This window comes from Centroberyx gerrardi, chromosome 16, assembly GCF_048128805.1.
Source record: "Centroberyx gerrardi isolate f3 chromosome 16, fCenGer3.hap1.cur.20231027, whole genome shotgun sequence".
Lineage (NCBI taxonomy): Eukaryota > Metazoa > Chordata > Actinopteri > Beryciformes > Berycidae > Centroberyx > Centroberyx gerrardi.
Window position 1 is genome coordinate 20365519 of NC_136012.1, and position 25278 is coordinate 20390796.

Sequence of the window (25278 nt, forward strand, 5' to 3'; positions counted from 1 at the left end):
AAATCTGTACTAGTGAATAAACCTTCTGTGTTTACTGGGCTCGCTATCTGAAATTTCTTTGTGTAAAGTTATAGGTCATCATTCAAAGAGCAAGGAGAAAGGGAGAGGGAGGGGGGGGTAGACTGTGCGTGTGCATGTGTGTGTGTGTGTGTGTGTGTGTGTGAGAGAGAGAGAGAGAGAGACAGAGTGAGTGAGAGACTTCAAGAAAGAAAGACAGATACAGGGAGAGAGAGAGAGAAGAGGGAGAGAGAGAAAGACAGAGACTGAGTAAAAACAGTTTAAATATGCATGTTATTCGTTAGATGATTTATTCATGAGTGGCTGATATATTCAGTTATTTATAAGCTGCTTGTGTGTCACTGCTGTCGACAGAAGTGTCGCTCTGTGTTCAGGGAGGAAGTACACAATGTGAAATGGAACATGAAACAGTCAGTGTGGGCTCAAATGATGCCCAGGTAAAGGTTAGCTGTTACTGATTAGCAGGCAGCAAGTAGGACCAATATTTGTGTTTGTGTTGATGTGTGTGTGTGTGTGTGTGTGTGTGTGTTGTGTGTACGTTTTCCTGCTTTCCCAGCAGGTGCTGTGTTAGTTGCTAATGTATTCTCATCCATGTTTCTCTCCTGCCTCCAGATTTTGACCCCAGTCTGGGGCTGATGACCGGCATTGCCCCCATGAACCCCATGATGCCCGGCCTGGGCATGGTGCCCCCTCCCCTCTCCCAGGAGGTGCCCGTTGTCAAGGAGATCATCCACTGCAAGAGCTGCACCCTCTTCCCCCCCAACCCCAGTAAGTCTTATAGTAAGTTATCATTACTGTTTTCTTAGATATAAGCGTCACAGAAGATACTGCAACCAGAGCCGTCCTCAGCAGGCCCGGTAACATGTTTTATTTATTGATGCAGCAGTGTACATTATCTATGACCTATCTCTGTCCTCCTCCACACACTTGGGCTCAGATAGACACCTATGCACCACTCAACAGGAAACTGTGCAACAAGGGAGATTGTGTGAAACGGAGTAGAAGACGTGAGTATTCTTCCTTAATGTCACCTTTAATACAGCTCCTCTTAGTACCACTACCCAGCAGAGCATAGCTGATTTGCATTCACATCTCATCAGAAACAGAAAGGGAGGGGTGGAATTAAAAGAGGGTGTTAAGGAGAGCATGGAGCGTGCATACGCATGCGTCTGTGTGTGTGTGTGTGTGTGTGTGTGTGTGTGTGTCTGTGAATGTATAATCGGAAGAGTGACCTCTGTGAAGGCATAACACTGTGCCGCTGTGTTCAGTATGTCAGGCCAAAGAGGTGATGGACTCTGTCTTCTTCCTCGCTCATCTCCCCCTTATTACTATCTCTTCTTCATCTCTCTTCGCTTCCTCCGTCTGCTGCACTATCTCCCTCTCTGTCTCTCTCTATTCTCCTTCTCTCTCTTGCTCTCTATCTGCATTTCCTCTCCTCCCACCTCCTGTTAAAGGGGTCAAGTCCAGTTAATTACCTGATCACCTCTCTGTCCTACTGGCTGCAGTTCAAAGGTCTCTGTCAGGCGCTATCTATTACATATACAGTAGGCACAAATACACATGCAGACACACACATGCTCACACATACACACACGCTTGCACACACACACACACTGATGCACAAACATACATACACAAACATTTCTGGATGCACATTATGACTGCAAGTGTGTGTGCATCAGGTTCAGAGATTAATTAAGCTCATGGCAAAAATGTCCTTGAACGTTCATAAAATTCCTGTGAAATAAAAAATGCAGGGGCAAAAAAGTCCCCTGATAATTATGAGTATCCTTTTTTGCATTTAACCCTGTTCACCTGGGTTTTCATTATTCACATGTGAATGTGACTACTGGCCCCAGTGGGCCACCGTAGATGATTTGTGGAAGCCTATGACCGGGGGATTCTTTCCAGTGCGTTCTGAAGAGAAAATGGTGCGATTTTTGATTAGAAAACAACCGAGCGCATAGCCTGAAGCAAGAGAAAATATTGGCACCGCACATCCAGCAGTAGAAGAAAACGTTGACCCCACACAATCCACTGGGTCAACAAAAAATAAAACAGCCAATTTCATAAAAAACTCAACAATTGAGAGATGGAAAATAGACTGGCTGGAGCCATCTTCTCCTGAGGCCTGCTGACTCGCTCTCTCTTCTAGCAGTGGGAAATACGTTAACACAAATGTGGTACAAATGAAGTGTTTATTTGCTATATGCAATGCAAATGTATCATTTCATAGAGGAAAGAAAGGAAAGTGCGCTTCTCAGTGTTATTGGCTGGGTGCTCTGTTTCAAGCAAACAGTATAACAGAACAGGAAAAGGTGGCACTTCACTGATCAAAACCATCACCTCAAATCTTGATTGCACTAATCTTTTAATTATAATTTTTAACAACATGCATTTCAGCTGACAAATGGGAGCCATCATCAGAGCCTCATACTTTCATTTCATAATTGAACATTTAATAGTTCAATCAAATTGTCCCAAAATGCCCTTAAAAATCAGATCAAGGGAAAGCAAAAAATGCTCTCTGAAAAAAAAGTTCATTTATCACCCTGGTGTGCATGTGTAAAAGCTCACACCCCTCCTTCATACATGCATTCTGTAAATAATTAAACGTGATTCTGGTGTTAACTCCCGCCGGGAGGGACCTTCCCCCTTCTGCGAGAGAGAACTGTCTGTCTGGGGACTTTTTCAAGGCAGCCTCACATGTCAGATCGAGGCGACATCAATTTCAACCTAGACTGTTGTGAAAGCTCTTCACCACTATCAGCCTGGGGAGTCTATCTTTGATACCGTGTGTGTATGAGTTCAGTCTATGCACTCTATATAAAGCATGACTGAGAGAAAAATGGATCACGTATTAAAAATTAATTCATGAGTCTTTCCCCTTCGCCTTTAAAAACCTAATGAGCTATGCTTGTTTTCAGTAAATAGGATACTTTATAGAGGGTGCATCTTAATCCTGACAACCTGTCAACTGCTCAACATTACAAGAACCTGACATAAATACTCTTCTGTGACCCAGAGTTATATTATTTCTCCAAGTGTGCACTTTCACACTTTCTTTCCTCGGTGTTCATGGCATGGAAGTCAGACAAGCTCTTGGCTCCATGAGTGGCCCATTACTAAAATGTAGCTATTCTTGTTCATTTATTTTGTGAAAGGAGAAATGAAAAGCTATAGAATCTATAGAGAGAGCTGAGAAATCATACAATGGGCTGGGATTCAAGCTTGAGTTGAAGGAGTATAATGTGGTCCTAGCTCAGTGGCTTGGCACTAACACTGACATGGTTAAGGGCTCCATCTCAATTTGGGCCATCCATAGTAAACATGTATGCACTCATGCTACTTGTAAGGCACTTTGAATAAAAGCATCCACCCATAGCGTTTCTCTCTTTCACCCCTTTCTCCATCTTCTCCACTACAGTACACTCTTAAAGGTCCCATATTCTACACTTTCCAGTGTTTTATTTTATGTCTTGAGGTCCATTAAAAGCTGTTTGTGTGGTGTCATGTACCAAAAACACTCTCAATCCATTTTCCAGCATCTCTCTGAGCCTTACCAAGAACAGGCTGTTTTTGTTGCTGTGTCTTTAAGGCTCATTAATATTAACGACCCCTCTGTTCTGATTGGCTAACCGTTTCAAGAGTGAAACATGAGACACCACAGCCCGGCAGCTACAGGTAGGGAAAACTCTCCGGTAAATAGACAATGACAACCGCTCAACTGCTTTGAAAAAAACACTTTGTTAGCCTATTATTTCTTACAAAAATGATAATGAGCAAACCTTTGTGACGTCACAAAGTTACGGAAGTCCAAACAGCTCGTTTAGAGGCTCGGTTTTCTGATATGGATTGTGTGGATTTAGTTGCTGACCGTGGGTTTTGATACTTTCACAATGTTTAGATAGCACATCCAACTCCTTTATAATCAAAGAGGCAAGGGAAATCCTGTTTTACACGATATGGGACCTTTAAATAGCATGTCATTTTAACACAAGTGTGTTACTTTTCAGCACAAGATATGTTAATAACAACACATATTGTGTTAAAACGTATTCTCATTAACATATGTTGTGTTGAAAAGTAACACAAGTGTGTGATGTCCCAAAGAAGACACATTTAAAAAGAATGATTTTTTTTTTTAACACATCCTTTTTAAGAGTGTATCTACTACCACCTCCATCCTGATTTTTCCTGCCACCTTTCCACATTCTCTCTCTCTTTCTCGCTCTCTCTCACTCACTCTCTCTTTATTTCCTTCCCTCTCTTCTCTGCATGTCACCTGTGTCTTTATCATTAAAGGCAAGCAGAGCGTCTTAGAAGAGAGTGGGTTGGAAAGCTAGACTTAAGAGGAAGCCAATTTATTCCCAACATAAAAGTCTAGCACTTTTTTTTTTCTTTTTGAGAGAGAGATGCTGCTATAGCCTTCTACAATAGACCAAGAGGTAGACTGTCAAAACTGTCCTTTTAAACCAATAGAAAGACAATCCTCAGCAGACATTTTATGAAATGCCATCTAAATAAAGCAATTCTTTTGGGTAGGAATTTAACGTAACAGTTCATTTCAGCAGATGGGAAGACAGTCATCAAGAACCAACCAGAGCCACTGAGGTGTTTTTTTTTTTTTTGCCCGCTAGTAGATTTTCTAGTTCATTTGACGCCCCTGGGGTTCTTATAAGGGGGTCACAGCATGATAAAGCTCAACCACTGGGACGACACGGGGGGTCACAATAGAAGCTGACACGCAACTTTTCTTTGTAATTTAATTTTCAATAGGTCTCTCTTTCTGTGTATGTGTACAGTGCGTGCATGTGTGTGTGTGTGTGTGTGTGTGTGTGTGTGTGTGTGTGAGAGAGAGAGAGAGAGAGAAAGAGAGAGAGAGAGAAAGTGAAAGGGGAATGTAGCTGTCGTCAGCTTTTTAGCCGTGTTTTTACGTACTGTACTGTGTGTGAGGTTAGAGGATGATTGTGAGTCAGTGGCCTACTTCCTCAGGTATTTCTGTTATGCGTCCGGTAGCTGGTAGCAGTGTGTGTGTGTGTGTGTGTGTGTGTGATGGGGATAGAGGGCAGCAGGTTACATATGGTGGCTATCACAGGAAGCAGGACCCCCAGCTACTTCACCTCAGACTCTACATACAGCTTCCTCCTCAATGACCTTTAGCTGACAGCACTCTCTCTCTCTCTCTCTCTCTCTCTCTCTCTCTCTCTCTCTCTCTCTCTCTCTCTCTCTCTCTCTGGGTCTTTCCATCTCTTCTTCTCTCTGTCTCTTTTACTCTTTGACTTTGACGCTCTTGACTCTTTCTTTTCTCTTACTTTGACTCTCTCTGTGGCTCCCTCTGGCTCTCTCTCTCTCTCTCTCTCTTTTAAATTCAAATGCAAAGATGCCTTGTCATTCACAATACATTACAATACTCTACAGTGTAGAGAGAAATGGTTAGGCTACTAATTTTGGTTAAATACACTGATTTATTGATTGCAATAATGATTGGTGATAAAAGGATGTTTTGTATCAGCTTCCCTTCCCAAACAGGATTTGGAGTTTCTCCTCTTCTCTTAATACAGACAAACTTGGGGTTTTATTTTTTTTTAATTTAAGCATATATATCATAATGTTTAGTATCCTTCTTATCCTTGCAACACTAAATCTCTTTGTGTCTCTCTCTCTCTCTCTCTCTCTCTCTCTCTCTCTCTCTCTCTCTCTCTCTCTCTGTCTACCTCTGCCTTTACCCATGCTCTCTCTCTCTCTCTCTCTCTCTCTCTCTCTCTTTCTGTCTCAGAGCATGATGCACACACACACACACACACTCACACACACACACACACCCAGACACCCTGTCTGTCTGTGGCCCTTCACTGCTGTAGACCTACATTTCATCCACTGCTTCGGGGAACGACTCTGTGAGTGTCTTTAATGGTCATCACTTCCTCAGGCTCTTCTTCTCCAACACTTTTTCATCGATGTCAGGCCTGTCTGTCTGTAATTACCCTCAAGGAAAAGACCAAAGATGCCCTTCAGAACCCTCCTGCCTACGTGCCTATATTCCTAAAAAGCCCCCAGTAGCATTTCATCCTCCTTTCAAAGCCAAACATTTTGTAATGCAGTCACATCTCCAGGGGTGTGTCTGGAAAAAAAAAAATCATAGGTTTTTAAAGGCAGACTTTTATGAAGCAAGGATGTCAGCTAAATGTCAGAATGTTACCTTATCATCCTTTTTATATTGTCCTCTTCGCTCATCAGCTGAACTCTGTCAGAAAATGAAATTTGATGCTGAATCGTGCAGCGAACCGCACGCACGCACCACGTTTTCGCTGACTGCAAAGTCAAGGCAGGCAAACTATCACCTTGGCACTGTCCTAGAGTTGTGTGTGTGTGTGTCTGTGTGTTCTAGCTTATGTGAGTATGTGCATGTTCTAGTTTTAATGCCATCATCATATCCAAGGTCAGGGGACGATGGCACTTGGGCCATGTGCCAGAGCTAGCTGTGACATGAGGAGGACAAAGCCATAAAGTACCTTTGATCTGTTTCACCATAACTTTGCTACAGGCTCTCCAGCACTAAAGCCACAGGACTGGATAATAGCTCTTGGGCTCTTCATTTAAAGTTTCATGCCCAATCTTGGAGTATTAGAACGAAAAGGCACTGCAATTGTTCTGATTTGAGAAATGACTGATGGGAAGTCCAGTGATTTAGACTGCAACTGCATCGCCATAGGAAGCCACTTACTGCATTTCAGTTTCCCTGCTTAAAGTAACTGTACTGTAGACTGCATGATTGGTGTAAATCACAGCATGCTGTGCTCAAGGTGCTGTTTCCCGACCTAATGGGTCCACTCTATTCTGTGTGTCAGTATGTTTTTAAAGAGGCTGCTGTATGTGGAGTTTGTATGTTGCCTTGAAGATACAAACCACAGTTAATTTGAGCAGCTAAATATGGAATATTTTCAGCTGCGTTCTTGTTGAGTTTGATTTGTAGGTGGAAAAATAATCTTGGTACTTTCCTAAAACATCTTAACTCAAAATACGACACGATTTACTCCAGTTTTTACAAACATCACAAATGTCAGCAAATGTTTCACAGATTATTTGAGCAGCTAAATTTGGAATGTTTTCAGCTGTTTTCTTCTTGAGTTCGATTTGTAGATGGAAAAAATAATCTTGGTGTAACTTTCTTAAACCATCACAACTCAAAACACAGTTGCGTGTTTACTCTAGTTTCTACAAAGCAAATGTTTCGCAGCCTCAAAATCCATTTTTAGCTGTCACGTGCTGCTGAAGAGTCCAACTGAAAGTCATCAATCCAGTATATCTGTGTAAACAAAACTAGCAGTGGGATAACAGCTCAATGGGTCAATATTTGTCAACATTAATAATTATCCTTAAGCCAAAAACACACAAAAACACAAGACTTAAACCTGTGATGTCAGCAAAATGTAAAGTCCAGACCTGCTCCAAAGACAAAATTGTTGTTTAAGATTTTATACTCAGATTATCTAGTGTGTGTTGTTGTCAATTCTGAACTAGGAAATCTTCCTGGCTACACTCACACACATCTTTACTATTTTTCCCCATTTCATTCTCATTCTCAGGCTTTGCATCTTAATAATATCACAGTTTCAACTCATACTTCACTGGTTTCTTCCTTTGGGCCCGACTTTTTGACACCATAGGAACAGCATTGTTGTATTCAGCGGTATTCCACCTTGACTGATTTAGAGAAGGTGCTAACAGCAAGGCGCAGATGGTTTAGCATCCATTGATTAGCTGGTTCCCTCTGTGCAGATTCAACCAGTCACACATATTAAAAGGACGGAAAGCCTGATCTTTTGGAGATTAGATTGATCAACATTTATCTTTGTTCAATCATTCATCTGTTTCATGCAACGAACCATCGGCATGAGAGGATCAACCTCTCTGTGGCCAAAGGGATTTCATTTTCACGCTTGGGATAGTGTGACATTAACATTTATCTAATATAAAAGGGATTTAAGCATACTGCTCCATGTTATCACTAATCATGTTATAATTCCGTCATGGTATGGTCATGGAGAAAGATTTCTTGGGTAATGTGTTAGTATGATTTCATTGGTTTTTCACAGCAGATTCCTCTGCCTCAGATCATGTTATTGTATGTCATTAAAAGGCTATGAAAAGGTACGAAATGAAATGACTCTGAGTGTCAACAAAAAACATTAATTTTCCATCAATTTGAGTAGCTGCTGCAGTTACCATTCCATTTGATTTCTAGTGATATATTCTTAATAGTGTCTGATTTTCACTCCCCAAGTGTGGCTTAACTGAATGGTAATTTATAGGGATTTGATGCACTGAATGGCCATGTTACACACAGTGTTTATTAGTTAATCACACACATACATGTATGCATTAGGGGGGGTTAGTGTGCAGGATCAGATAGAAATGGCTCTCCTGGTAGGGCTTCAGTGTATTGCTCACTTCAATGGGGAGGGAAACTTTGGCTGTTGCGGTTATTGAACCTCCTACCTACTGGTTATGGGATGTTCTCTGTATGTTTTCTGTATGTAGATAAATCACTAAGTCACCCTGTGGCCACATACTGCACATGTACTGTGCAACAAGCCTTAGTATCTATAACTGTACCTTCAACTGAAAAATAATCTTTTTTCTTTTCTCTCCCTCTCCATGTTTGACAGACCTTCCCCCTCCGGCCACCAGGGAGCGCCCGCCGGGGTGTAAGACGGTGTTTGTCGGCGGTCTACCGGAGAACGCCACCGAGCAGCTCATCATGGAGGTCTTTGGACAGTGTGGTGACATCATCGCCATCCGCAAGAGCAAGAAGAACTTCTGCCACATCCGATTCGCTGAGGAGTTTACCGTGGACAAGGCTCTCTTCCTGTCTGGTAAGCTGTCTTCACTCTAAAAACCAGTGTAAACATTTAGCCCCCATTTTGGAAGCACTCCTATGGGTAATATTTGATCCTGTTTTGTGTTCGATTACGTCTTCTGATTGAACAAGGCTCGTTTCATGTCTGGTAAGCCATCTGTCCCGCACATTGTTGATGTTGATGCCAAACCCTCGACGCTGAGCCCTGGAATCCCCCACAATAACCCAACCTTGCCTTTGGGAATGTACTGGTTTACATTGGGTTGAAAGGTCAAAGGATAAGAGCTTTCTTTGTTACTCTCCTAGAAGGTATTGAATCTGTTGAGGCTGCCTGCATTGTCAATCCTCTGCTATCAGTGCAACCCGCTCCTCTCTCCCTGCCCCAGCAGTCCTTCACCAGAGGGGGAGAATGAATGATGAGCTGTTAACCTTTACTCTGATGGAGATGAAAGGGCTGATATCCATCACTCGGCCCTACAATTCTCCAACCTCACGCAATCACTTGGGACAAAGTGATGGATGGATAAATAGATAGGTAGATGGATGGACAGATGGATGGAAAGTTGCTGCACCCCATACCAATTGTGTAGAAGTGAAGGATGTGGGATGATTGCTTGAAGGATGGAGGGAGCTTTGTTGTCACTGGAAGTCAGACTAAAACCAGATTAACAGATCTGCCTTGCTAATCTGGACACTGATATAAGATATTCAGGCTCTATCAGTCAGCTTATGCTCTGCACATTTGCACGTTTGTCATTTATACATATTTTGCTGTATATCAACCTATAGTAGTTGTATTTTCCACATCTGTGGCTATGCCAATACTGCTATCCACCATGCCAACTGCCAGCCGCATCAGCATAATTGGTACAGTTCGCCTAATTAGTACAATTCTTCAGCCTTGAATATATAACTGTAGTGTGTTTATGTTTAGTCAGCTGTCATAGTAGATATTGTATCACTAAACGTGAGATCCTGTATCCTTCATTGTGTAAATGTAATGTAATGTGTCAGCATCAATTAACCAGGTCAAACTACTTTTGCAGTCGTCAAATTACAGTGATTCTCAAATTAGAAGGGATCGATGGAGATTTGTGAAGCAACATATTGAACAATTCAGTGCAGAAGTAGCCTACAGTCGAAGCAATCTGCAAGCTGCAACCAAGTAGGGGTTAATTGTTGCATTCTTCAGCATTTATGCAAAGGGTGTCCTTTACATGTAATCAGAATTGCTGTCATTATGTGTGGGAGTCAATCAGCTGAACACAGAAACTCTGTGATCAGTGTATAAATTCTCAACATCTATGGCCAATATCTGCCACCTAGTTTACTGCCAAGTAGTCTTACCATTTCTCTACTGTTTGGTTATTCAATTAGCGTCTTGATTTATCAACTACTAGCATCAACTGTACCATAAATATTAATCTCTCCACTGGTCAAATGAATTGGTTTAGATGTGAAAGCCTGCGTCATTGCGATGCTGCTTTCCCGCTCCTTGAAGAGGAGAACGTCTCTCTAGCTTATGGTTTCTTATCTTATCTCCATTTTCTCCGCCGCTTCCAGAGTCCAGATGTCTTAAATCTCTATATGCAAAATGCTGCCCATATATCCCTGCATCACAAAGCCCATTTAAAACACCAGCCACTCCAATAATACCCTCTGCATTATTTAATGTGTGCGTGTGTGTGGTGTGTGTGGGTGTCTGTGCCTTGATTCGTCTCTTTTCTACAGTGAGACTGGAGCTATATGGTCCATATATTAGCCAGATGACGGAGCTGTGTAGCTTCCCATAAATAATACTGTTCAGCACACGGCTACTTCTTCCCCCCAAACACACACACACACACACACACACACAGATTCCAGCAGCCTCAACACACTGAGATCTCCCCCTATGAAATATTGAAGCAGTCTGGGAGCCTGAAGCAGAGAGAGCAGACTGAAGTAGAAACCCCAAACTCACACTTGTTTCTTTCTTTTAGCCGCACTGACATGCACCTCTACTGTACTGACGAGAGTGTGTTTGCATGTGTGTGTGTGTGTGTGTGTGTGTGTAGTGCATGCACATGTTTGGGGTGGGTTTGCTAAGGATATTTCCTGCTTAGCGATTGCGCACTATACTGTAAGCACCCCAGACACTCACAGATCATTTAAGCCAATCAATTAACAAAACGAGCGTGATTGCACTTCAAAATCCACAAGCAGCCGGTGAAATGAGCTTTGAGTGTCGGGTGGGAGGCTGCGGGGCGATCCAGGGCTACCAGTGAAGTAATTAGTGTCTCACACTGCTGTACATAGAGAGTAAAAAGGCTCAAAGTGACATGCTCAGCTTCTGTTTTTGTCTATAACAGAACACATGGAGGAAAAACATGTGAGGACATGTGGATCAGTTTAACCCTGTCAGAGACCTTGTGTGTGTGTGTGTGTGTGTGTGTGTGTGTGTGTGCCTACCTTTTTGTCTTCCTCTCTATCTGTCTGTCTGTGCATCTGTTTCTGTCTATGTTTATCTCTTTATCTTGAGGAAAAGGAGTTTAACCATGTCAGAGACCCTGTGTGTGTGTGTGTGTGTGTGTGTGTGTGTGTATCTGTCTGTCTACCTTTTTGTCTTCCTATCTATCTGTCTATCAGATTATCTGCCTATCTGTGCTTGTGTTTCGGTCTGTGTTTATCTGTCTATCTGTGTTTCTCTGCCTGGATTGGAGTAGGTGTTTGATAGAAATTGATATTTAACCTTGCCACCGCTCTTATCCAATCACCTATCTCTCTCTGCTATCCTCCATGTCCTCGCTTTCTCTACCTCCATAAAATCCTTCCTTTTCCTCCCCCTCCCGTTTCCCCATTTGTCTCATCTTTTCTCAAACCTCTGTCGCCTCCCTAGGCTACCGTATCCGTTTGGGCTCCAGCACAGACAAGAAGGACACCGGTCGTCTCCATGTGGACTTTGCCCAGGCCAGAGACGACCTGTATGAGTGGGAGTGTCGCCAGCGCATGCTGGCCAGAGAGGAGAGACACCGACGCAAGATGGAGGAGGATCGCCTCCGGCCGCCCTCCCCTCCTCCCATCGTCCACTACTCCGAGCACGAGTGCAGCCAGCTGGGAGACAAGATCAAAGGTTGGTAGACAAACATGTAACATGCATACATGCTAAGTGCACACGTACACACAGTATGCACTAGGGTTGGGCAATTGGATGAAAACGTTTGCTGGTGGAGAATCCCTTGCCAATCTTGTACTGATTTGAATTACCTTGATCATTGCAGTTTAAAATATACCCTGGTGCAATACATTCAAATAGGGAAGCACACACAGACACAAAAATATGCTAACGTTGATTTCAAATGTATTTAGAGCCAGCACAGAAGGCAGCCTAAGCGCCCCAGACATTTCACAAAGCATTCCCCAGGGTGTGCAGGTTTTGTCTTATTTGAGTGTCCTGTGCTGCTGCTTCCCTTTGGCATGCAAAGCGACCTGATACTTGTTCATCTTGGTTTTTTTTTTTCTTTGACTGCAAGGACTTGCAGTACATATTATATATCCAGTATATACTATATTCTGTAATTTCAAATGTAGAAAATGCCGCTTCCTTGCGCATTCAAAAGCAACAGTATATTTCTATTCAAGTCGTCATGCCTACACCACACCACATGATGATGGTGGGGGACACAAACACATACATGTGTCTTTGCCCCCCCACCATCATCAGCGGTCAGTTATATATGTGATGGCGGTTGATTGACAGGAGAATGTGCACTATTGCCCAACCCTAGTATGCATATATACACAGTAGTCACACAAGCAAGCATAGTGTCCACATAGTGATCGCTTAAAAGTGAGATAAGTTGGCTCATAACTGACTGACAAAAATACCATTCAAATTCAGAAATCCCATACTAAAAATTACACAAAAATACACAGCAAATATGTCGATATAGTCGAGTCCTACAATCAAATCTCACCAGAGCTTTAACTCATGTCTCCTCTTCTCTGTCTACCTCAAATGTCAAATAAATAAAAAAAAATGCTACAGTTGAGTGGACTGTCCATTCTCCTTTAGAAAAATAAATCATGTAAAGACAAATTCATGCTTCCAAAAGAAGTGGTTTGTTTGGGGTTAAAGTTAAAGTTAATCTGCTCCTTATTGGGTGTGTAGGTGTAATATAGTTAGTATAGGATGGATGAGTATAGTACTGATCAGTGTTCAGAGCACGTTTTTTTTTTTCGGGGGGGGGGGGTCTGGGATGCCAAAACTTCCTGTAGAGCCTTCTGGAGTTGTCTTTCGCCTAATGCAATGAAACATCTGTGGTAGGAGATTCCCAATTGATTACCTCAATACCTGCTCTCACTCGACCCCTTTCCTTTAACATCCAAGCAAGGTTTGTCTATAGGCGCTCACCATGAAATAGCACAAGGGATAGCTGCATCAGATCCTGAGTCCTGGGAAAAGGCCAGTTCAATGTTCTTTTCGTGGTATACTGCAAATGCCTGTTCGCTTTTTTTCTTTTTTCTTTCTGCAAACAGCTGTTGTTTTTCGCTGATTGGCCACTTCACACCCACCGTTCTCATCTGTTCACACCTGTCCATTCAGCTGTGTGCCAGAAAGGTCAATCTGTTCTTCAACTGCTCCCATTTTTTCCAGTGATTGGACAAATATTTGATTGTTCAATTCACACATCTTGTAGAATATGTGTGAATTCACCCCGTAAAGAAAAAAACCTACGAACAGAAAAAAATATGAACCGAGTGAACTTGTTTTCTGTTTTTTTTTTACAGCTGTTCACTGTGCTTCTTGGAGTTGATTTTACAGTATGTGTTTGCTCCTGACGCACTCCACAGCCTGGTAGTATTTATTTGTCTGGTGAAACTGCTCTGGAAAGAAGGATCTGTTTCTGCAGGTTTAAAATATCTATCCCATCTGTTCCTTGTCAGAACAGCTCTGACTTATGGAGAGAAAGAAAGGGATAGACAGAGAGTGAGGGGGGAGAGAAGGGTATCCGTGGGTATTTTTTTTAAGGTAATACATCCTTACATCTGAATTTGTGTATTTTATGTCTAATCCCTCAGCTAAACACCCATTTAACGAGGATCTGAATCTCTTTGGCCTCTGGTCATTGTCAGTGATTGAATGCCTCTAATATTCCTCCAGATTGTCTATTAATAATGACGCAGCATGGGGCTTGTATTATGAGACCTGAGTCTGACTATAAACAAACAGGAACACTTCAGGGATTTATGGAGATAACACCTTGATTCAGTATCTAAAGCTGTGATGGATCATCACTCATGCAAGCCATTTGATGTACAGCAGTGTGTGTGTGTGTGCGTGCGTGTGAGTGAGAGAGAGAGAGAGAGAGACAGAGACAGCATCTGCAAGACTCTTTTTAAATAAATTTAAAGCCCCCCAGCTGCTCCGTCTGTAAGGAAGCTCAATAATGTGTATGTGTGCAAACGATGCCTGTGTGTGTGTGTGTGTGTGTGTGTGTGTGTGTGTGTGTGTGTGTGTGTGTGTGTGTTGCAGGGGTCTGAGCGAATATGTTGTGCACGGACGTCCGTGTGTGGGAGTGTATTCCATCCCATCCTCCACTGATGTTTAAGCACAGCGAGGCAGCAGAGGAGAGGACAACCACAGCGGAATAACAACAATAGAAATCAATAAAGTCTCTTGACATCATCTGATTATTCACCAGACAAAGCAGGAATACTGCTAAACAACCTGGGCTTTATAAACAGCGGCTGATATTACACGGTGCTCACCTTTTTTTTTTTTTTGTAGACACTGGAGACATGCAGCAAGGTTGTTTACCAAAGGCATTCATAGGAAAGACTGGAGCTGATTGATTTTAATGGAAGCTGTTCTCCTTATTTCACCTCCTGCTCTCTTGTGTTCACTGTATGGATGTGATCATTTTTATCTTTTATGGCCTTTCTACTCCTTCCTCCCGTTCCTTTTCTTCATCTCTGCTGTTGTTTTCCTCTCCCAAGTGACAATAAGTTTTTGGAGACATTTTTTTTTTTTTAATCATGTTCTCCTTTCTTCTCCACATCCTCTGCTCTTGCCCTGACGATATTTTGACGTTGAATAGATGTTGATTTGATACATTATAGCGCAAAAATGAAAGTTTAGACGATGTTCGTAGTCGTCCATAGCTGCTACCTGCATCGTTTTGTGAAATCAGGACCTAAATATCTTTCTGATATCAGTTTGAGATAGTTTCCAAAGCTGGCTTAATATAAACTTTTACCATGCATATTGTGAAAACTTCGGGTTGATGTTGAACTTGGTCACCTCCTGCATGTCACCTCCCCGTCCGTCAATTGCTTGCAGGGTAAACTTGCAGAGGCAGTTTTTTTTTTTAATGACTTTCGTTGCTCTTAGTGACCCGGACTCTTTCTTTCTACATCTCCTTTCTTCTCCACCTGGCCAGACAAAACTTAGTTGGTCGAGCCTGCTCTTTTATTTTACCTTTCTGGTATTGATTTTTGACTCCTCATTTCTGTTTCTCCTCTCCTCCCTTTCCACTTTCCTCCTGTCTTGGTCAGACGACAAAAAGTTTGCGGAGGCAGCACTTTTATTTCACCTTTGTCATATTGACTCCTGACTGCTGCTTCTAGCTCTTTTTCCTCCTTTCTCCTTCCCACTCCTTCTGCCCAGGTGACAGTAAATATACTGAGGCAAATTCTTTTTTATCTTACCATGCTCATATTGACCCTGACTCTTCCTTCCTCTTCCTTACTCTTCTCCTGTCCTCCCCTCTCGGCCAGACGACGGTAAGTTTGCCGAAGCGGTGCGCGTCCTGTTGACCTGGGTGGAACGAGGCGAAGTCAACCGCAGGAACGCCAACAACTTCTACTCCATGATCCAGTCGTCCAACAGCCACATCCGCCGGCTGATGAGCGAGAAGGCTCAGCATGAGAAGGAGATGGAAGAGGCCAAAGACAAGTTCAAGACCGCCCTGTCCGGCACACTGGCTCAATGTGAGTTCACTGTACTCGAATACACACACTATAGAAGTATAAGGAAAAGCCATGTGCACAGTGTCAAGAGGTGCTGGTGACTGCAAGAAGAGCATCAATAGAGCCATCTCCATCGACATATCTGCGTGGCTGTAACCGCACACTCAAGAGTGTCTTGAGTGTGCGGTTATAGCTCTACACACTATACTTGATGTACATATAGTTTCCGGGCGACGCTGGCTGGGAGAGTAGCTGTGAGTTTACCGTACTAGAACACACTTACCATTCTCCTTATTGTATAGGACATGTACATGTAAGAGCAGGCTGACGATGAGGTACCATTAAGGGCAATTTATGCTTCAGCGCCGAACCTACCCATGTATTTATGAAAATGTACCATGAAACATATAATGATGAATTGATAGAATTCCCACAACTTGAAACAATTCCATAGGTTCTGTTGTAATTTCTGTCGGAGTACAGCCATGAACAAGTACTATGTAAGAAAAGCAAATTTATAGCAAAGTGTTGCCTTAATTCTTATAAAGCAAACAATTAAACTTATATTGTTAATATAAACATTCAGTTTGTACAAGATTGTCCATGGGTCATAGAGAAGGTGTCTCTAAGAAAGTGTAGCCTAATTCATCAGGACTTATGCTACTAAACTTGGGCTAGTAACATCCTAAACCTGTGACAGCTACAATATAGTTACTTGAACTGATGAGTAATACCAAAGATTTTGAAGTATTTCAGCTTTTTCTAAGTGTTAATCTGCTTAGTTACATCTGTAATTACTTGGTACTGTACTAGTCTTACTATGTATTTACCTGGTTATTAAATAGTACTTAAATAGTACTTGGGGTGACTCTAAAATCACCACATAGCTGGGATACTAGCTAAGTTTAAGTTACTGTACTGAAATCCACACACCGCACTCCTTGCTGTACCAAATATGTTAATGTAAAGGAGGAAGTTTCATGACCACCTTGATCAGGTATGTCTCACTGTAAGTTTAGTATTCTTACACTAATATCACATTGATTACATTGCATACATACCATACACCTAAACGCAGGATATCAATCAACAAACACACTACTAAGCCCATTGTCTCTGCCACTGTCTCTCTCTCTCTCTCTCTCTCTCACTCTCTCTCTCTCTCAATCACACACATACACACCCAATAAACAATTTGTCCTGTTCTTTAGCCCCCAGAGAATCGCGTCCCAATCCTCCACAATGTGTCGTTCAGTTAGTGCTGTACTTGGGAAACAGGTGCAATCGACCACGCTACGCTACAGTGATTCCCATGACACTCTGCTGTCCACCCTTTTATCGCAGGTCACTGCTCCATACATGCCATATCAAATGCTCAAATATCCAGAGAGAAATACCATGACATACGCTCTAACCCAGTGGTTCTCAACCAGGGGATCGGGACCCCCCAGGGGATCGTGAGATAATTTTGGGGGGTCTTTAGGTGATTTATGGGATAGGAAAAAGACATACAAATTTATTATCATGGCTATTTTTTTTGGCTAACGTTTGTGTTTTTTATGTTCTTGTGTTCTTGTGAAATACTGAATAGTTTTAAACTTCTGGGCTCCTCAGATAATTATATCCCCGAAATGAGTTCCGGGGATATTATGGATTCACCCCACCCGCCGCCGTGTCCGCCGCCGCAGATCCTTCGTGTGAACGCGATAACTTGAACAGTTTTTATAAGAATCTTTTCAAATTTGGTATGGACATTGATGACCCCTAGAGGAAGAACTGATTTGATTTTGATTATAATCGGCCTGATGGTGGCGCTATAATTAAAGGTCAAAAATAAAAAGTTTAAAGGGCTGTATCTCCCACACCGTTTGTCCGATTTACATGAAACTTGGTACACATGTCCACCTAACCGTACTCTACAAATTTGCCATAAGGACCCTCAAGGTCCGCCTGGAAAATTTTTGAGATATTTTGAATTATTTGAAAAACACATTTTTAACATCTCCTCCTACACCATTTGACCGATTACCACCAAAATCGGTCAGTAGCATCTATGGTCCTACGCTCTTTAAATTTTGTTCATAGATTGTTGATATCTACTGTAGTTTTGAAGATATTAACTCTTAAAGTTGGAGGCGTGGCCTATAAGCGAAATTGTTATAACTTTGTGATAGACGGTCCAATCATCATTAAACTTAGACAACATGTTCACATATATTGGATGAACATGTGTGCAAAGCCATTAAAATATTGACCAATAGGGGGCGCCACAAAGGCCAGAAAACTGTATCTCCTAATCCAATAGATGAAATTGCACGAAATTCGCTACACATGCTCTAGCACCATGTCCTAGTCAAAATCTGAAGTTTGGTCTTCATTAGTGAAAGTGGGCGTGACCTATGACATTTTGGCTTGTAACAACTAGATTAGCCCAGAAGGAAAAATTGTATTATTTGGCGAAATAAAAATATAGTTAGGACACACAACCAATATAATTGGGAAGATTAACCCTGGAGTCTCATTGTGTGATTATTGAATGGCTTTTTATTACATTTGACTTAATGGGGCCTTCGAGGATTGGGGAATTTCGGGGATATACCCTCGCTGTCGGCCCCGACAGCATCCTAGTTAATCAAATGAAACAACATGAAAAACAGAATTATTCTTTGCTTGAACTGTTCACTAGTCTCTGACCCACACATTTTCACACATCTGAACACATACACATACAAACACACAAGCTTTAACGCACAATCTCACATTTTGTTTGTGATATATGAAATCTATTTAGAACCCATGATATGCAAATTACATAAAAAACAACAGGAAGAAAACAACAATAGTGAGGAATTGCAACCTGAGATCAGACAGCCATGCTGCTCTATTTGATGCGTATTTATAAGGATGCTTTTATTGATATCTACGTACATTGTATTGGTTTTGAAAGGCCAGCTTGAAGTGGGTTACAACCTCCTCTCTCTCTCTCTCTCTCTCTCTCTCTCTCTCTCTCTCTCTCTCACACATACACGCATTGTTATACTTCCTCATATGGTACGGGAGTAATACTTTACAATAATGCTGAATAGACTTGTTGTGAGAAACATATGATGCGGGAGTGTTGTAGATGTATTGCAAGACAAAAATAAACTTGAAGCAGCTTCTTCTCTCCTAAAATAACTGTGATGGCAGATGTAAGATGGCAGTTTCTCAAAGCTTTCACAGTCAAATAGACAGAATAGGTGGCAGCCGAGCAACATAAGACTGTAATGACCTGTACCACACCTGTAATGCTGTACTACTTCTTTAAAATGTCTTTGAATCCCCTACAAATCGCTATAGAAATAAAATCTATATTTATGAAAACTAGGCTATGCCAGAAATGAACATAATGCCTCTGGTAATCTTTTTTTTAGTTTTTTTTTACCTTTTTTTTCATAATATGATATCCTCATGACATGATGGTGGTTAGTTTTCTCTCTCTCTCTCTCTCTCTCTCTCTCTCTCTCTCTCTCTCTCTCTCTCTCTCACACACACCCACACACACTCTCTCTCTTTCTCTGTCTCATACACACACACACACACACACACACACACTGTCTCTCTTACAACCACACAGCCCAAAACGCAAAATCCTAATCATTTACTAATCACATCTCTGGATTTCAGTAGCACTGAACAATAACGATTCAGAGAGACAGAAACAGTTTCCATAAGTTAAGGTGGAAAAGAGCTGGTTCTGTAACAATAACATCTCTTTATCACACTGTCAGATGCCAGATGTGACAAAGTACAACAATACATACATTTTTCTACCCACATTTCAAGAGGTGATGACAAAGATGTCAGTGCTTATATACGGTGGATGAATATCTCATGGTATTGTGGTCAAAACAACTTTATTTTTATAACCCTTCATCACAAACATGTCTCAAAGGACTTTACAGAGAACAAGCCCACTTAGATCTAACTAAACTCCTAAGAAAAACCTTAAAGGAATAGTTTACCCAGAAAAGAAAATTCTGTGATTATCTATTCACCCTCATGCCAGTTGAAACACAGGCGAAGTTTGTTAGTCCATAAAGAAAGACAGCCAAGAGGAGAGAGAGAGAGAAAGTTGGGGATGGTTAAGGAGAATCCAAAATGCATTGCAAGCATCTGTTGGAGCTTTGGGTATGGTACGCAGAAGAGAGTCTTTGGGACCTCAGACTGTAATGAGACCCACAGTTCTGAGTCATATAGATAGATGAATATGATGGAAGCTTCCCCAGAATGGCCTCATAAATAAAAGTAAGCTAGGCATGGACAGAGAAGTCAAACCAGCCATCGCATGCAAAGTACAAATATGAGTCAAGAACATACAATTCGTAGCAAATCTCAGAGAGCCATGATCAACCGTCTCTAACAACCACTGACACTGGGCTGACATATTCATATACAGAATGTCACCATAATCAAGTAGTGGTAAAAATGTGGCAGCAACCAGCCTTTTCCTTCTGAAATAAAAGCCCGGCTTCAGTATTTGCTTTTCAACAAGAATCTCAATGTGTGGCTTAAATGAAAAAAGTAAAAATTCCCAAATATTTAAAACAAGATAAAACCTCAATCTGCTCACTTATAACAGTTTGTGTAAGGTTTGATGATGCCTTAGAAAGCAACATGATCTTTGTTTTATCTGCATTTAAAACAAGCTTCAGCTCACATAACTGAGGCTGAACCAAATTAAATGCAAATTTCAGGAGAAGTTCAAGAGCCTCATTTAGTGCAGGAGCCGAACAGTATATGACCATATATTCAGCATAAAAGTGGAAACAAACATTGGGCACATTTTGACCAAGACTATTGATACAAATAGTGAACAAAAGAGGACCCAGTACTGATCCCTGAGGCACACCCTTACAGACAGTAAGAGATTTTGAAGTAAATCAACTTGAACACACTGAGATCTTCCGTTTCTGTAGACATGGTTGCTCTTATGCACTAAAATTCTGTATTTGTAGTCGTAGCTTCACTAGTCTCAGTAGAGCAGCCCCAGGCTTGTTTGATTGGAGGAATATACTTCAGCCTTTAAGAGGACACAGAGTCTCAGTTTGGAAAGGCATTTGAGTCGAAGGCATTTTAGCATATAATACATGCAAAAAGATTATTATTCTCTATGTTTATGATAAACTACTGTGTACAGTATGAACAATTCTTTGGGGATACAGGGTAAGTACATTCATCTTCAGTTCTTCCCATACGGGCAGATTGTTTATCCCTAGTATCAAACTGCATTTCCATGCCATAACTATATCAGGCATGCAGTTTGATAATCACCTATTATTTTATTTTCACTTACTATTTTATCTTTTTTACATTTTGTTTGTGATATATGAAATCTATTTAGAACCCATGACATGCAAATGACATAAAAAACAACAAGAAGAAAACAATAGTGAGGAATTGCAACCTGAGATCAGGCAGCCATGCTGCTCTATTTGATGCGTATTTATAAGGATGCTTTTATTGATATCTACGTACGTTGTATTGGTTTTGAAAGGCCAGCTTGAAGTGGGTTACAACCTCCTACGACTTTTTCTTTCTTTGCCTTTCTTTCTCTCTCGCTCTCATTGTATGTCTCTATTCTTCCCTGTCACTCTCTCTCTCTCTCTTTCTCTCTCATTAAAGGCCATCCTCTTCAAACACAATAATCCATACAAACACTTATTTCTATTCATGAGTTTGTCTTCCACTGGCTGTGGTTCCACCCATGCAAATGTCAACACTGAGATTGGTCTCCCGTGAGGCGGTTTTACACACCACACCTGTGAACAAAAGACACATCCATATTTACCAGGCTCTTGCTTTTGTTAGAGCTCCAGACTGGCATCCAAGAACACATTATTACAGGCATTCACACTCCTGCCACCTTGAATAGAATTACCTCTATTGAAAAAGCTCTGGACAGTGTCCCTGTTTTGATTATTTAAATTAGTCATTTTACTGAATGTCATGGTAACAGAAAGTGTGATCCAGTAAAATGACTGGCCACTCATCTTTTTTAACTATACAATAAGCAACCTCAATTGTATTATTTCGCTCAAGATGATGACAACAAATCACCATATACATTCCTTGGCTGAAATTGAATCCATGGCCACCATGTTTGCTGAGCATTTGTCTCAAGACCTATAAAAGAAATTGAAGGAAAAAAAATGTTTCTCTAAAAGTAGTCTGCATTCAGACAGCACACAAAAAAAAGGTGAGAAGCGATGCAAATTCATACAAAGTAATGGAGGTGAAGAGGTGTTTGCTCGAGTTGAAATATCTCAACCCGAGTGAAAACTTCACCTTACACAGTAAGGTGAAGTGAGGCCTGTTGTACACCTCTGCATAGTGTGGAGGGGTTGCACTGCATGTGTGTTGTGTGTGTAGGTCGCAGACCAAATCTGTGCAGATGTCACACACCTTCCTTGATATATAACAGTGCGTCCAGGCGATACGCTGGGCATACGATGGTTGGTTGATTGGTGAGTGAGATTGGATTTCCACCAAAATTCAGGTAGCCAACCTCATTTCTTGACACAAAATCACAGCAAACAAGCATGGAGCAGTTTGAAGAGTAGCAGAGAAGGTCCGCCACTACCGGGACTGCTATGATCCATCGCGCAATTTTACATATTCGGCAACATCAGCAGAAGCTCTTCCTCCTCCTCCTCCATCTCCTCCAAACTTCTGTATGCAGCCATTCTCTTAGCAGGCCAGTTCAAGTAAACTATATTTTCCTCGACGGTTTAAATAAAATTTATGGACCTTGTTCAATATTGCCATCTAGTGTATTAAAGTCTAATGACCAGCTCTGTGCATCCTGCCACAGAGGTATAAATGCTTGGCACGTCTGCAAGTGCTGCACACAGTGCAAACCACACAGACATCACAGAGGTATTAAAGAAAAAGCCAATCAGCTTCAACCAGGACTCTGTCCAGGCACCTGTAAATTATTCTATCCATCTTTTATTTACAGTGGGTAAAATGTCCATGGAGTATTTAATGCCATCAGGTCATCATCAACTCAGGATAGCATTCATGCTCCACAGAAAGTGAAACTACAACTGATTTTATGGACCAAAATAATATTTTTTTGACCTCTTACACACAAATGTGCTTCATTCCAAAGTAGTGTTGTCAATTCTGAATCAGAAAATGTACTATTTTGCCCAGAAAATCCCCTTAGGTGTTCTCTTACCATCTTTGCCAATTAATTTGCTATGTATTAGTTCCAGACTTTATATTTGATGACACTGAAAGTTTGAGACTGAGTTTTGGGATTTAGTTGTTGTTGATTGGACTGTCCTAGACCATAGAAATACTATAGGAATTATTGAATTCCTGTATAATTTGAGTCAAATGCTGGTTATATTGCATCTACTTGCTCAGCAACAACGATCATCTCATTGACATTCTCAGCCTGTGCAGCAGACATTAGAAACATCCTCATCCTGGCGGTGTATGCAGGAAATAGTTAGTACTGTACAGTAGGTAGTACTCATTCAACCTGTCATCCTTTGATCCTCTGAGTCATACTGTAGTTCTAGTAATGCCAGTGCTGGACTCTCATACATATAACTGTAGAGGGATGATAGTAATTGAGCCCCAACTATTAGAGCAGCGCAGGGTGCAGTCAGAGAAAATTCCTGCACCAAAACAGTGGACAGGAACAGAAGATACACATACCGTGTTAGCGGGAACACATACTCATACTGTAAGCACACACACGCGCACACACACACACACACACACACACACACACACTGCCACTGCCAAGCTATAACCTTGCTATGTTTTTCCCATCCCCATTGACCAATGGAATTTAAGGATTCTGAGAAGTAATCTATTATTGATCATGACATACACCACATACACCCACCCCCCCACCCCACACACACACACACACACACACACACAGCCTTGTTAGCCACTATAAAATCCTCTGTGTCCACCCATAACATACCATCAGGCAGCAGGGAGAGAAATGTCTATATCAATATACCATAACCCAGCCAGGATCTGATACAGTCTACACCCTGAGCATATCAATAGTAAAGGGTGAATGTGAAGCGATATGTACCTGAATGGGTGATAAGGCGCGGGGAGTTCTATAGCAGCCTTGTTATTATTATTATATTGTTATTGTTTTGTGTGATGGAGGGAAGCCTATTCAGCTGTAATGCTGACTTCACTGTCTTCAGCTACAGTCTAACAAGCTGTCTCCAAAGTACCATGATGGTCTCTCCAGAGGAGGAAGGTAGCCAGTCAGCAGAAACCATGAAAGGTTTCAGCTTGGCATCTTATCAGTGTTGAAGTATTTATGAATTCTAAATTGATGTCTGCTGGCCGTGCCAACTATCACAGAGCGATGTATTGGCATCTGCTACAGGTGAGTAGATTAAAAATTAATAATGTGATGACTCAAAATCAAGTAACTGTCAAACAGCAGAATGTCTACAAAAAGAAAATGTGCAATACGTCATTTTCTGCTCTCACTGCTGTGTTGTTATGGTTACTGGAGAAAAAAACACACAATGTTCATATCAGACGGGTGTAATTTGCATAATTTCATCAGACCTAGTAAATAATTGAATTAAATGAGATAAAAACATGAAATAATTATTGGTGTTTGTTTTAACCTGCTTTGAGTCCCAGATGTGTGGAGTTTACCACATCACCATAGTGCAGATCATATCAGAGAAGTCGTCAGTCACAAAAACACAGAATTAATTGATTTATTTGACTTGATGTGATGTGATTGTTTCCCCATGTGTCAACCATCACCCATCTGGTACTCAGCAAATGTTAATAGCAAACATCAAGAATCCTTTGCTAGTTTTATTTTATCCAGGTCTGATGTTGACATTTTGTTGGGTGCTGAATTTAGCTGATACTTAGAATAGTTATGTAGGTAGACAGATTTGTAATCACACTTCCACTGTGCAGAATTCTAAAACTTCTATGGCAGAATTATTACAGAATGAGATGAATATGAGGTTTCACTTGCACATCACTCAGTTGCAATACATATATAATACAACGTTTTGGTTGCCACATGAAGCATTTTTAAACATCAATATATCAGTGTCAAATTAATCACAATATTTTGGTATAATTACCATAAACAGATGACAACATGTTGAGACAGTTGATAGCTTCTATCACACGCCAGTGGTATTGTTAGTGCTAATGATTCTCAAACCCTAAACCCCATTTTGCTTCTTTGGTCAATGGTTTTCTCTTTTGCTTTACCGAAGAAGATAAACATGCGGGAAGTAATTTTTCCACAGGCCTTTCACTCGTTCCACCATCTGCCATTTCCAGAAACTCTGAAAGCTTGAGCGCCATTTGTGTTGGAAGAACAGTGGCCCACTTTCTGTTTTGTGCCGTAAAGCAATCTCCCTCTGTCCTGTAGAGCAAGG

General features: G+C 41.3%; 1 protein-coding gene across 1 annotated transcript in view; it reads left to right on the top strand.

The window, feature by feature from the left end:
• The window catches only part of LOC139912484 (ecto-NOX disulfide-thiol exchanger 2-like), a 68392-nt gene that overhangs the window by 15790 nt on the left and 27324 nt on the right, over positions 1–25278 (top strand). Inside the window, exons 2-5 of the mRNA XM_071900303.2 lie at positions 631–786; positions 8691–8897; positions 11760–11993; positions 15641–15853. Of these exons, the coding sequence (XP_071756404.1) occupies positions 631–786; positions 8691–8897; positions 11760–11993; positions 15641–15853 (810 nt within the window). The remainder of the gene's footprint in view (positions 1–630; positions 787–8690; positions 8898–11759; positions 11994–15640; positions 15854–25278) is intronic.